Consider the following 15,197-nt stretch of genomic DNA (forward strand, 5'->3'; position numbering starts at 1 on the left):
TTGTTTCGCCGCGAGAAATGATACGTAGTGTTTTTGAAACTTTTGAATTTGACTACACATATAACGCGAATCGGTGCTTAACGTAAGGCAGTGAATGTCACTGAGTGGCCTCATTTGTTCTCCTTCTTTTTATTGTGATCAGGGTATTTTTGTATTACGCCACTCTCATTATATTTCTTCTAAGGAATAATAGGTCCCGTAAATAAATAATAAAGTATTGAATAAAAAAAGAATAAACCACGGTCGCTCGATTCCGGTTCCCACTCCGCTCGGAGAAACATGTCGAATGGCTCTGTTAGCCCGGCGAAACGAACATTCTTACAGCGGTCAGAGTGAGCGGTATTGAGCCTGATGGCTCTGCAATAGTAGCTGCTGGCGGCAAACGAGTGGGAGCTGGGCGGAACCCGCGCAACGCAAAAGCATTGCTGGTCCTCTAGCGACGAACTTGGGAACCTCCTCTGAATCACTGTTTCCATGCGTACCCAGGTTATACAGTGCCCAGGGGAAGTGGCAGGCCGTAGCGAAGCGGCCGTGTGTGGACATTCAAACAGGTGCTCGTGTCTATCTCGCCCCGGGGACGAGATCGGACACACACCAACTGTGTACTAAGCACAGCACGTATCCCGGACAATGCCAACCCCAGCCCGTGACAATCACAGGCTGAATATCATGCGCACAGGGCCACGTGGCCACTTGCTTTGGCCACGAGTGGAGAGACGTGAACTTTGCCCGTTTCTGTAAATTTTTCTCCGAAGCTGCTAGTGTATGGAGAAGGGAACCAATTCATCTTTCGTGGGTTATAAACATCAGGGATTGACTTCGAGCAATATGTAGTAAAGTTTAAAAAAAGCTAATCTCGTGGGCCCTTCCCTTTAACAGGCATCCCTCGGTGGTAATTACACGAATGCACGTTGGAAGGATGCTCCCATCAATCGAAACAATCAGGGACCAGATTCAGGAGTAATGTTTAGGTTCGGCGGCGCGGTTTTCCTTTTACCTGGTATAAGCTGCGGTGGCATGGCACTCTGGGAGGGCGATTTAAACGGAAGACTCACACATAACACGTCAGTTTCTCCAAACAATGTTTTCATTTTTTTTTATTGCGGAATGTGCGACACAGTTTAAAGTTGAGACACATTGAATGTAGGCGGAACACACGGGTTCGCACACAACCTTGAGACGCGAACGGCAGTTAATCGATTCAATTCTTAGGAAATAAAAAAAAGGGAACAACAAAGAGCGGAGATCGAGGAACACCATCACAGATAGAACAAGGTTCCGCGAAAAAGAACAGAAGACAAAAGCGCAGAGCGACACCACACTTTTCGCCTTGAGTCGGTCAACGGTCAGACTGGAAGGGTTCCAGCGGGAAGAAACAGAAATACCTCAACTCGGTGACATTTCGGTGTTGTCAGCTGCCTCAATTTCCCGCATGTGTCCAACAAGAAAAGAAAGAGCGCGAGAGAAAGAGAGAGAGAGCGCGCGGGAGGGAGATTGGGAACGTTGGGAAAGGCAACAAAGTTATTGCACATAAAATGCTTGCACATTAGTGTCGCCGTTTGCACGTTACATGCCTCGTGCGATTATATATATATATCTATATATATCTATATCATATTTATATTATATACCGATTCGAAAGTATGGACATATTTACAAAACTGCGCTCGTTTACCTTCGTTATTCATTTATTTATTTATATAGAGAGAGATATCGCGTATTGCGAGGTCACGACACCTAGACAACGAAACCGGGAGGTGGGAGACCCAACTGAAAAAGGCACATTGAGAAGGACGACTGCGCCCTCTGGCGACAGCCTTTTTTGCGGAGCCGTGAACATCCACCGCGTAGGAGAGCCGAAGCGTCGCACGGTTGCCATGTCACGAAGGAAAGGTCACCAACCAGCCAAGGAGGTGGTGAGAAGGATATGTGGTGGATATACGTGCGGTACCTCTTGTCGCCCACAGAGCAGGGCCCGAGGCTCGCCCCTCGCGTGGATCGTCCCACGAAATCGTTCTCCTAGAGCATAGCCCCACGGATTCTGCTAGTGCAAAAACAAGAAACCAGCACTGTCGGTGACAGTGAATAGCGATCATCTCGCTGCAGTGAATAGTGGTAGAGACAAGGTAGTGTAGGTAATGCGACGTACCGCAAGAGGAAATGAAAGGTCATTGTAACACGGGGCCGATCGTTATATGAGAGGTTGGACCAGCGGCAGATGCAACATTCCTTCTGTGGTCACTGACAGATTGAGAAACGAACGGCGTGGTATATTGTGTTCACCCCTCTAGCTTCGTGATTGGTTCCTCGACTTTCGTAACGGCTAACGCCGCCCTCTCATTGGCTGAACAGCGATAATGAGATGCGCGGGACACACCACGCCCTGAGCTTCTTAAGCAGTCGGAGACTATATATGAGAGAAAGGACAGAGTCGAAAGATCACTTATTCAACTGCAACCTTCGCAAAAAACACATGTAGTTTTCAAACTTCGGAGCGCAAGCGGCGAGTTTGTAAACGCCGAGAAGCGACGACAAATCGATACACGAAGACACGAGTTTGAAGACGAAGGATTCATATTCTTTTAACTCTCCGCAACCTCCGTATGCTGACCCGCTGGACTGACGAGTATAAGTTGGCATCGGAAAATTAGTTTGTGGCGCAAGTTAATGCGCGGTGAACTACATAGTATGAGACAATCTCTTGGAAATAATAAAATCTTGGAATCTCTTTGCATTGTTCCAGGTTACGTTCATGGAAATACTGTGCGGAGTTGTGCGTTCGTATTGCGACGGGATACTGAACAAGAAGAGATAATTGCACCGCAATAGGGTTGAAATTTAACCTGAGAAAATGCTGATCGATAGTAAGGAGTTGGACGCCATACACGGTAGATTGCGTCGAAATCCTTTAAAGCTCAGGCTTGATAGGGGAGTCGTCATTGGGCACGGCTTAGATGCTTCTTTGGACACAAAATGTCATCGTTTTTGGGGATCGATGTCAGCACTGAGATAATGGCCTCTTTTGCTGCCGTTGAACGTAAGTCGGCGGGGTGTTTTAGGAGGTGGCATTTTCTAGAGAGATGATGGTACAGGGAGCTCGGCCAGCCACTTCGAGACATGTTTTGAAACTGTTTTGAGAACAAATATGCCAAAACTTGTTTACCGCTCCTGGTTTGTGGACAAAGACGCAGTAACTTTAATTTCCTTTAAATATCTAACCAGTTGGTAAAATTTTCTTTCAAGTACCCCCGACCTTCGGTCTAAACATTTTGCCTCGCCAATTTTACCGCAAAGCAATTGGAGAGCCAGTTGCAGCGGTATACGGAGGAACCTCGTGGACTGAAAAAGCCAATTCAAAACACGAAACACCACACACAAAATGTTTTGACGCAAAAATACTGCGGATAGCTCTTCGCTGCACACTCTGACACTCTGTATACGGTAAACGAACAGGCATATGTAAAAGTGATAACTGCGAATGGTAGTCAACGTCTAGGCAATTTTTAAAAGAAAAACGCTTACTTGAAGCTAAAACCTCATTAAACTTAAAAAACACAACAGCTGGGATTAGACTGTTAAATTTACGTGGCTTCGCAAGCGTGTACTGTTGGAACAAGCGCCGAGTATCCTGTGTGAAGGGGTACTCGCGAAGTTTGTTTTTCTTTTTCTATACGAGGCCTATCTAAATATGCCTTAGAAAAACGACACGCCGTGCACCATTCTGGATTCGAATTGTTGCTTCACAAACATATGCAAAATTCACTCGCGCACAATCGCAATGTTATAGCCAAAGGCACCTCAAAAATTTTATGTGGAATCATTTCTTTCCCACTTTGGAGAAAACGACTGCATTATAGACCTATCCATGGTATTCATTCATCCAATGTGAAAAAAATGAATTAATCAGATCAACAAAAATGTGAATGCAGACATCCATTTCCCTTCCTGACTCGGAAAGGAGTGACGTGTGTCGAGATATCGAGGTAGTGTCCTGCTGAGACGCTGCTCCGCTTTCCATTCCTCCCTCATGTCACCTATGGGCGCATCAATTTCCGGTTTCGAAAGCAAGAATCCAGAAACGAGCTAAAACAAAACGAGAGAACCAAGCCGCAACTCTTCATCCACCTCTATAACGCCCAAGACAGCGTCTAGGGGAACGAGTGGAAATCATTTACACATGCGCGAAACACTTCTAGTCCAAAAAGAAGCAGCGGACATATCTAGCGCGATAAATTCACTCGTGGCTTCAAGCCGCAGTGACTCATTAAACTTCCGAATGCAATTGCGACATATCAAACCTGCGATTTGCTCTTTATATTTGTGTTCTCAATGTGTGCATAACCATACTCAATGCGGCATGAATTTCGCATAAACATAAGACACCCAAATCAAGTAAAAAAAAAAAAAGAACTAGAAACGCCAGCTTGAATAAATTTTGCCCAGATCAGTTTATCAGAAACATTGGAACCCTCGGAAGCCTCATTCCAGAAGAAGAATAAGAAAATCGTCATGAGACATGTGCCACGCGACCACTTCAACTAGCAGTTTCGTAAGATCATCGAGACTTTTTACAAGTTGACTAGATGTCGAGATTCTTTTTGTGTGTATGTGTGTTTGACAGTGAACTCTCCAATGAAGCCTGAAAAGGTCCAAGAGACAGAAGTGCGGCATTGCAGGTTGCGGATTTGCAATCAAGTTAAGAGTGTTACCGGCACAAAATATTTGAATTTAAAATTTCAAAAGTGCATGCGAATCATGAATAGAAAAAAAAGAGGTCCATATTTGATTGAAATCGGTACAGCGAATTTAAACCCGCAGCAGATACAGCAAGATGTATCAAAGTCTGATCAGCGATAGTTAGTAATTTAATGACAGCCTTTTCAGGATTACATTTGATTTCTTTTCTACATTTTCCACAACTGCGTCCTTGATCAAAATAACCTGTTTCAACAAAGGTTTCAAGTTCTCCGCTACCAATTCCCGTAGTCCGTAATGTGGAGAGTAAACTTGAACATCGTTTGTTTTTCACATCCACAGATGAATCAGAAATACAATTGTACAAAATAAATCGAACGCCTTATCTAATATATAAAGATATCGCAAGTTAGTGCAGTAGAATCCGAGATTAGTCATCACCCTAGGCAAACCGCAGGTATGATACCGCAGAAAAACCACCAGTGGGTGAACAACCAATATTTTCCAGTCCCAAAGACGTTACGTCAAGGTTGCCTGGTCAGATTTTATGGAGCATGTCTATTCTATAAGTGAGAGGAACAGTGCTTATGCTTCTGCTTGGCATCGACAAGAAGCGAAACTGTCTGGCACCATACGGGTTTAAAATTTCAAACGACGCGCACGAATCTGGGATGCGCGGATTATGGCGTAAAGTCTTACAGAATATAAGACCCATCGGTAAATCTGACGCGTGGATTCAACTCAGTACACATTACTGCGTCCAATAAAACCAGTGCTGCTGCAGGCAACTCCTTCCGGTTTGCATTCTGCACAAGATTATGCCCCGCTGTATCCAAGTACGTCTGAACCACTGCGATGGCAAAGAAGTAGAAAATGTCGTTCAGTTGGAACTGTTCATTACAGTTTCTTAGTATCGGCAATGTTACGCGATAGCTGCGGAATGGGGTATGGAGCGTGGAAGAACGACAGAGTACGGCCGTCCCTTCTTTCGGTATGGGTAGAGGAACGCACGAGACGTAAGGCGTCACACGGTCAATTTGTACAAAAGCGAAGGGTTTTGGAAGCGTGGTTGATGGAGATAGTGTTGGAGAGACACGTATTCACATGCGGTAGATCATGAACGAAACAAAAAAAGTCGGGCTGCGCACGCAGTAGAAAAATTTACACGTCCCAGTTCCACAAAGAGAAGAAACGGAAAGAAAAAAAAGAACAGCACGTGAGTTGCAAAACGTTCGGAAAATGTGTCCGCTCTCGAAACAAGACACGTATGGCACTATAGGGTGAGTGGCAACTTTGGACTCGTGGCGGTGTCGAAAAGTCGGTGCAGAAACATGCAACGCTGCACACGTTCGCTCAAAACAGCCGAAATAACGCTGAGCTCACTAGGGTCCCAATCACGTTCCTTGTCCCAGAAGAGTCTTGTGCCTACTCAAGAAGAATGAGAGATAGATAGAAAGAGAGGGAAAGATGTTAGCCATATTAGCCTTTTCGATGTAACGCATCACACAAAGAGTTTCGAGACTGGTTTCTTCGTCCATTATCGTGGGAAAAAAGCAGTACTCTTAAAACATAAAGGCTAAACGTTTTCATGCCAATTATGCTACGTCACCTGCCTTTTGTCAGCGGCACTATAGCCACCGGCAGGAAAGGAAGTGCAGGGCATCTTTTAGACGCGCAGCCTCCAGCACGCGCTTGTTGCCTTCCGTCGTGCTTTAGATGTGTATGCACGCTCGAAGCTAATGAGACGCCAAAATGCTATAGAAGGTAGGAAGATTGTGCTGGAGGACAGGCAAGTGAAAAACCTCCCTGTGGTTTTTATCCCATCACTGACTGTAGTATAGAATGCAACGATCGTCTCTCATATCTTCCTGACAGTCTCACAAGTGGGCGACGTGGCGTTGTTTCTCACGCCCCGGCTTGGAGCTCGACAAAAGCCAATTCCCACAGACGAAATTGCAAATCGTCCTTAGCTTTCTTCCAAAGACCTTCCGGGACGGGGAACGCCAAGGGGTCTGCGGCCATCGGAGGTGAAGCGTGACTAGCGGGTCAACCGAGAAATATAACACTCAGGAACCTCTGCGACGGCACAGCTGACAACACAACACGACAACAGCCGGATGCCAAGTCCAAATCTGACCTGACGAGAGCCGTGCACGTGCGAGTGGTGCGCACACAAAGATGCACACACGGACACACGCACGCACGCACAGCGTTGGAGATAGAGACTACGGCGTAGGCGGCGAGTTGTCCTCGGGCAGGTTCGTGAACTGACTCACTGTTGGCACATGAAGAGCGCGAGTTACGCGAGCTCGTCGGATGATCCTTGGCGCCGGATCCCGGGATATGTGCTGGCTGGCGGGTCGCTCCGAGGTGGAGCGATTTCCTTCGAGCTCCCGAATACACTTCTTCGCCTCTCCAGTCTGACGGTGCGATACGCCAGGTCTCGCCTATACGTAACCAAGAAACAGCCCATGGCTGCTTTAGCGTCAGAGAAGAACTAGATTTCAGATTTTCTGACGTCGGCCTGGCAGGGGCTCGTGGTATGGAGCACTGTTCTGGTAGTTATATGAACGGACATTTAGAGAAACGACTCGCACACCTGTTATATTATATGCCTGTAAAGAAACTAACGGTTCATTAGGTATGATTTAAACCACAACGAAACGAGGTTTGAACGTCGCTGGGTTCCGACATGACATAGTATGTACGGTCTGGATGAGTTCTCCGCTTTGGTGATTTTGTTCAGTGAGTGTGAAATGTCTTTCATTTAAAAAGTCTGACTCTGGACGTCGAGTCCTTCATTAAATACATAAGATGATCCCAATGCAGCGTAAGTGTGGTCGTCAGACACGTTTTAGCGATCGCCTGTGACAACGTTTAACATTCCGTTAGTCGAAAAAATGTTTTGATCCGACCTCCAAAACATCCATTTTGGTACAAAAATCATAAAGCTATGGCACGCGATGAAAGCTGCCATAAACTGACCACCTAACTAAGCACGGTCAACCGATTCCCCTCAAAAGCCTCGGCAGCCCCGAAGGCGTCCTTCGTAAAGCACTGTAAAATGAGCAAGCTGCACCACGACACTGCAGAGACCAAACCAGGAACCAGATATCCCTCCTTCAGGGACTCGCTCAAGACGAACAACGCTGGTTCTTCGTCCCTCGAAACTTGGCTGCGAGACCCAAACACGCTGGTTCATGGACTCGACCACTCCAGGACAGCCATCGGCTTGCTGGCCTGCCCGTTGCACCAGACGGGGAGATGAACCTTATCGAGTACGGCGACGGACGGCAAGTCCAGTTGCAGACGTCGCACGATGGTGCCCTAGCTCGCCCCCTGGAGCAGTAGCTTCTTCTTCTTCTTCTTGCGGCCCTTGATGCGGAAAAGTCGTTTGAGGGCATTGAGGATGCGGAAGCGGCCCTTCTTCTTGCCCGGCGGCGGTTGTGGCACCGGGTGCTCTTCACCAGCGCTGGGACGCGCCGACGACGGGTCGTCCCGCGTAGCCCCGCTGGTCGTGCGGTCCCCCCCGGTGCTCGTAGTGGGTCTCCATGGTGGCCGATCCGCCGCTACCTCGGTGCTGCTGAGCGTAGGGATGCTGCTGGTGCTGCTGGAGCTGCTGCGCGTGCTGTGCAGGATGCTGCTGCTGCCACTGGAGCGAGTCGTCGGCCGGAGCGTGCCTGTTGGGCGCCGCGCCCTGGTGCGGAACCCCGGCGCCCTGGTGTCCCCCGTGGGGGCCCCTGCCGCCGTGGATGCTGCCCTGCTGCTGGTGATGGCCCTGCTGGTGCGACGGCTGGTGTTGCTGCTGCTGGTGGGCGCCGGGCCCGCCGCCTCGCGGGGCCAGCATGGGTTCGCGGAGCTCTGCGAGGGACGGGGGGGGGGGGGGGGGGGGGGGGCCGAAAGCGCCGTTGCTGGGGGCATGTCATTCGACAGAGGCTCGCCGCCTCTACCGACGCTCAAAGAGTTCAAAACTGAGCGGCACAATCTCGCCTCCGTCAAAGAGTTTACTATAGTATAATAATAGAAAATGTTCAAGTATGACACGCAGCTCCAAGAACTGCTTCAGCTTCTCGAGTCCTCAATCAACAAAAATGCCCGTCGTTGCTAGATTTCTTTCCCACGAAACAGAAACATCTGCTTTCCCACGAAACAGAGATGGGATGACATTTCCGTGGAGTTCAACAAATGACGCAAATCTAACCTTAAAAAAAAAGAACAAAAAAAAGAAAGAAAGATTTATGCTGAGACATTAGGGAGTTTTAGAATAGCGCACGCTGAAGCCTTGCGTACGGAAAGAGTGTTGGCGTTCCTCCAAGAAGGAATCGCGACGAGAGATTGACTAAATTCAAGACGAGCACAGTTAGAATATGGCGGCTCCCAGGACCATAGTTGCGGCCGCTTCGGCGGCGTCGTGAGGGCGACGTCGGCGGCATCCTCGAGACTGCGAGTTTCAATACGGGACGACATTGCACTCGGTTTGGAAAACCCAGTAAGGTGAACAACGATCACCGGAAACTTGATGCTTGCGACGAGCGAACATTTCTCGGCGAAGGTAAGGTCCGCTTAGGTCAGTACACGAGACACCTCTTGCCGAGGCGATGCAAGCGGACACGACCAAACGACCGCTCGCGTCGCTTTATCATGTTTAAACAAATCTAAAACGTTACTCTGGACCAAAAAAACTTTTTTTTTTGTTTCTCAACTTACAGCATTTCGCGTGTGAAATAAGAACTGTGACTGTATTTTGGTGGCGTTGCAAGTGCGAGATGTTTGAGCTTTTGCGTCGCGGCGGAGAAACGCAGTTCTAAAGCTCTATTGCGTAGCATGCGCTAACGCCAGCGCAAAATTTAGCGCTGCGTGCGCTAAAACTGCGCGCGTTATTCTAAAACTCCCTATTGTGACTATATATGAAACGTCATGTATCGGCCAACAGCAAACCGGGCTTTGGGGTTGTGATATTATCGGAGCTTCGTCATTCGCTGAACAGCTTTCGATGACAAGAAGTATTGACTGCCCCTGGCCTATGCGGAAAAGTCTACGCGCAGGCATTTTGCAAAGCTCGATAGATGCGACGAGTGCCCTTTCTGACCGAGTACTCCAGGACCCAAGAACTGAAAGAGCTTTCAGAGATCTGAGCCGATGCTATGAGCCGACGAAGTCACGTTAGTAACACCTACTGCACAACGTCGCAGCATCCGTCGATCTGCCATACGTTGGTTACTGTCAATTAATACAGCCAGGCGAAAAAATATGTGCAATAAAAATTACCTTCCATGCCTTTGTATAAAGGTCGTATTTCATTCCTAATAAAAATGCACTTAAAAAAAAACTTGCGTTAGGTTTTTTTTTAGCTTGGATGATAAGTTGGCGGCCATGAGAGTCAATATAAAAAAGGAAAAATCGGTTAATTCTTTACCGATTCGCCTTATCGGCTAATTCTTTTTAAGTATAATAAAGTTTCAATACAAATTTAAAATTTTTATTTTTGGAGGCATGATGTAGTTGGAAATTTGGTGCTCGACCCAAATATAGCCTTGCCATGCCGTGAAACTTTGATCAAAACGTTTGTAGCGTGTGCTACGGGGCGAAAAATGTAATCCTCCCCGATGGCTTGAAGCCAAAACCAAACCGCCAAAGAGTGCTCGTGACGTCAATCCCTCCGCTTTACACTTGCGTCGCACTGCTAACGTCAACATCGGCACAGGCACATTGGTTGTGGAAAGAATGCAATTACTGCAAAGGCGCAAGCGAGCTGGACAAGATGAACGATAATAATTCCTTAATTCCTGGAGAAGGGTAACAGGGGGGGACAAAGGACAAACAGAAATCTCTAAACGCAGCTGGGTGACTGGTGTACGCCTGAAAAAATCCGCCTGGTCCTGGTTTCAAACCAGGGATCTCTCCATTTTCAGTGGAGCACTCTACCAACTGACCTAACCAGGAGTTAGATGTCAGTAGAGCAAACGGGTTTTATCAGCTGCCACCAGTGTAACACCAACAAAGGTGAACGGCCTGCTTTTTAAGGTTACCAGTCTAACACCAACAAGGGTAAACGACCTGCATTTTAAGGTTACGATCAAAACCTTCAAATGCAGGCCGTTCACTCTTGTTAGTGTTAGACTGGTGGCAGTTGTGAAAACTCGTTTGCTCTACTGATGTCTAACTCTTGTTTAGCTCAGCTGGTAGAGCGCTCCACTGGAAATGGAAAGGTCTCTGGTTTGATACCAGGATCAGACGGAATTTTTCAATCGCGCACCAGCCACCTAGCTGTGTTTGGAGATTTGTGTTTGCCTTTTGTCCCCCTTGTTCCCCTTCTCTTGGGATAATTATCGGTTGCGGAGCAGGCGCAAGGCAGATGAATCGACGTCACGGGCGCTCTTTGGCGGCTTAGTTTCGGTTTGAAGCCGTGTAGACATACCTGGCCCTGTAGCGGCCACTGCAAAGGCTTCAGTCAATATTTTAGGTCGGGGCTACACAATAACGAGGTCGGGCGTCGATTCTACAACCACATTATACCCCACCCCTCCCCCCCCCCACCCAAAAAAAAAAGAAAAAGAAAAAGTCTTTTAGGTAATGACCCCCATGGCCCCTACCTTCGGTCAAAAGGTAAAAACACTAACGCAATTTTCCTTCATTAAAATTCTAGTTTCACACACAAAAAATATACATATATATATATATATATATTATTGCATATATCCGTTTGTCGCACCTAGATTTTTCCAGCGCCCTTATTTATAAGGGGAAGCGGAGAAGGTAATTATAATAAGACAAGTTTTACTGTCTGATGCAAAGTCCGCGTTTGGTGTCTCAAACCCTCAAGATGATCTAGACGCGCAAGGGCGACAACGCTGAATACAAGGGTTTTATTATTTATCGAGAACTCTAAAGCGACAAGCCTACATAGTGTTGTTTGTTTGAGTTACGTTGTATGGTGTGTGAATGAATTTGGCAGCTTGGTCACGCGTCTGTCATATTTGCATTATGTGCGAGGTCATCGTTTAGTAGGCCTTAGAGAGTTTAGAGAGTAGTGGACAGTGCGATGCTTCAAGTTAATAGTGTATTAATAAAAAACAACACTCATCGCAAAAAGTGCAGAGAATAGTATAAAGGTATGCGACTGTTCGATTAGCACCTCCGATTTCGAATAGGAGATGTATGCACTTTTATGTTTGTATCCCTCCAGGACGTATCCAGACTGTAGCCCTGACTTCACAATCGAACAAAGCTTTTCCACATAGCAAGTCCCACCAGCAAGCCACTCCTAAATTCGTCACTCGACGAATCATACATTTCGTACACGGTAGCTTAGGTGGCTCTGCCGAACTTCATTCCAAGCCACTTTACTTCAGGACAGTTCATCCTGAACGTTTCATACCAAAAAGTTTCATTGCAATGTTCCATCACAAATTGCTTTTTCTGGCAGGCACATACAATACCACGGCATTTCCTGCTAGAAAAGTTCTATACGGTAGATTTTTTTCCATTTCTACTTTTTGACAGTCAGACAAACCGAGTGACAAGCGTAAGTTACGGAAAGAACGTATCACACATGCGGGAAGAAAGAGTGAGCAAGAAGTAACAAAAAAACACGAAATTACCGTGACGGGGGCGGAGCTGCGTCTGGGTCGGTTAGCCAAAGTGGCTGCGGGGAAAGGTTAGCAGAACAGAGCAGGCAGTTGGAGCAAGGCGTGTCCACGAACCGTGCAACAGCGATCTGCGCACGACTACACTGGCAGAGGAGGCGAGGCAAGCACATTCTGGACCACCCGTCGTGACACCATCGAGCCGCGCTCACACTGACAAAACATCGTGCAAAAGGTATCCTGCAGACGCTGTCCGAGGCACGTTTCCTCCATGTGCCGTCACGTAGGTCATAGAAGAACGAACCGCAGAGATGTCCGAAGCACACGTTCTGTACGAAGCAAGCACGTGTTTCGAGCACCCTTGTGGCGCAGAGCACGCTTGCGGCTGCAGTGTTACTTCGGCGCATCTGGAGCCATAGGCTCGCATTGTAACCGGAGCGGTTAATTAGGAAAATGTTTTTTTCTTTTTTTTGCTAATTATGCTGAAATGGCAAGGAAAAGTGCCTCCGATAACTGCTCATCTTGAATTTGGATACACGAGGTGCCATGCGTCTGGCACCGCGCCATCAGTGGCAAGGACGTAATGCTTACACTATAAGAAAAAGAGAAGAAAAGGTTCATGCGTCTCCACGTTATACGCCAAGCACGCGCAGAACCAATTACTTCGATCTAAGAATAAAAGTCAACAAATGACGAGGCAGACTTTGTTTTTGTTTTTTTGTCTAAAAATGAGGTTTTCGATGCGATGCTGAAAATACCGTGATCGTGCGAAAATTAGTTCTCAACGACATATGGCAGATTCAATTTTCGGTAAAAAGCTCTTTAAGACTCGTCACTCGCTCCGTAGATCGCAGTGATTGTCTCCCGGAACGCTCTCAAAAAAAGTAGACGCACCGCCACTTTTTTTTTTTTTTTTGTAAACTAAGCTTAAGTAAGCTTGTTACATTGAAGGCGCACTTCGCCCTTCTTGCGAGTATAGTGAAATTCTAAATAAGTTACGATTGCCTGAAGGTGTAGATTTTAGGAAGCGAATTGCGGGGCACAGCAGCAGAATGAATTCTAAGGCGCCATTATGTTCCGGCGGAATGTGCTCCGTCCCGCGTGTCCATTTTCGTTACTTGAGGTATGGAGACTTTAGGATGACGGCATAAAGCAAAGTCCAAAAAATGGGTCACAACGGGTGTAGTCCGGCATCATGCAAACAGGCAGTCAGTTAATTCTAGGAAATAGCAGTTTCAAAAGCTGTTTCAAGGAAGGTTAGTCTAAAAGTCGAAGAGTGGCATGCAAACATCAGCGACAGAGAACATTCCAAATACAAAATAATAAAGACTAGAATTGAGTCATGCAGGTCAATATACAGGATTACAAGATTCGCTTCGATGGTAGGAAACAAGCCAGAATGCGGACGATTCTGATCAGACAGTACCTACAGCGCGGCAGCACCACGGTTCGATACATTTACTTCACCGCTTTGAACAGTAATTTCATGCTCGGCAGCGTACGCGGTTAAATGTTCGATAACCAACTAAACTTTTTTTGCCAAAGAACCATTATTCCGCCATGTCCTAGGATGCGAATCATTTTTAACAGCAACAAGAGTGTATGCTTTGAGCATAATTAAGGTTAACGCATATGCTTAAGCTGTGTCAGCTCAAGAGCTTAGAATATCGGGTTGTGCAATTATCTTTGAAAAAGTCTGTTTTGTTATGAGTAAGGGTACAGATGATGTGCGAAAAACCATCCGAATATCGCACAAAGTTCAAAATACGAACAAACAGGTTAAAACCACTCTTCTTTAGAACGTCTTTGTTAAGTATAGGTTGTATACGTCCGGCGTCGGTGTTGAGTATAGGTTGTATACTTCGGCGCTTCAGAGCGCGAAGAGTGGCGTTGAAGCCCTGGGAGGTTCTTTCTCCAAAGAGTCTTGGGGTTGTTGCACATATACACTCAACAAGTTTACATCCTTAAAAGTTTAAATCAGCTGTCCACGGTCTAACACGCTAACAGTGTTCTGAAACACCCTTAGGGCAATGGTTAATACTCTAAGAATAGGGTGCTGGCGACCATTGCAACATTCTAGCTATATTAGTTTAAGAGCAACAGGTTTACAAGCACCAAGCATCACACGCAGTCCTCAGATTCACACAAGCTTCAAATGGAGGCGCGATTAATTACGTACCGAAATAGGAATCACAACCTTATATACTCGACAATGCAGACAGCCATTTAAAAGAGACGGTCTCAGGAATTACGGAGGTTACACGTATGCGGTTTTGCTGGCGTCAATAATTCACGTAAAACATAATATATCTAAGTTCACGGAATTCTTCCCCAAGTGAAAAGCATAGTCACTAAAACAAAATGGTTAATGCAGACGTCAGAGCAGCAAACGCCCTTCAAAAATGAAAGGTGTCCTAACTTCACTCTAGCACCTTTTTCCCCACACCATTCTTACAGCCTTCAAAATAGCAAAGTTTTACATGCAAATCACTCTATTTTACGATTACAAAGGGTGTATTAATAAAAATAAAAGCGCTAAAACGGCGTAGCCATGGGTGTAAGCCTCTAAACACCTCGTCTCCACCCTGAAGGTTGTAAAGTTTTTTTATAGTGTAGCCTCCGTTGCATTGCGACGTGAAACCTCAATATTTTTACACAAAGTTTTGCTGCAACGATCCAGGCGTGAGCGTTTATCGGACAGATATCGGAAATTTGTAAACAAAAAATATTACTTTTTTTTCAAGTACACTGTGATGAGTTTCAGTTATTCAGAATTTTGTGCAATTTTCGATTGGGTTTTCACACATATGTTCTTGCCTTAACTCTCACTCCAAATGTGGTGCTTTGGTAAGGAATAAGAAGCACTTGCTACCTATTTACCTTCCCAAAGAACATGCGAAAAGTCAACCATCGCGC

The 15,197-nt window shown here is 46.4% G+C and overlaps 1 protein-coding gene across 1 annotated transcript in view; it reads right to left on the reverse strand.

Moving 5' to 3' along the window:
- Window positions 1-1,069: 1,069 nt before the first annotated feature.
- The window catches only part of LOC8053276 (peripheral-type benzodiazepine receptor-associated protein 1), a 196,290-nt gene continuing 182,162 nt past the window's right edge, over window positions 1,070-15,197 (reverse strand). Inside the window, exons 29-30 of the mRNA XM_042290344.1 lie at window positions 12,297-12,340; window positions 1,070-8,556 (exon numbers count right to left, since the gene is read on the reverse strand). Of these exons, the coding sequence (XP_042146278.1) occupies window positions 8,023-8,556; window positions 12,297-12,340 (578 nt within the window). The 3' untranslated portion in view covers window positions 1,070-8,022. The remainder of the gene's footprint in view (window positions 8,557-12,296; window positions 12,341-15,197) is intronic.

This window comes from Ixodes scapularis, unplaced genomic scaffold (assembly GCF_016920785.2).
Source record: "Ixodes scapularis isolate PalLabHiFi unplaced genomic scaffold, ASM1692078v2 PGA_scaffold1__304_contigs__length_218370807, whole genome shotgun sequence".
Taxonomy (NCBI): domain Eukaryota; kingdom Metazoa; phylum Arthropoda; class Arachnida; order Ixodida; family Ixodidae; genus Ixodes; species Ixodes scapularis.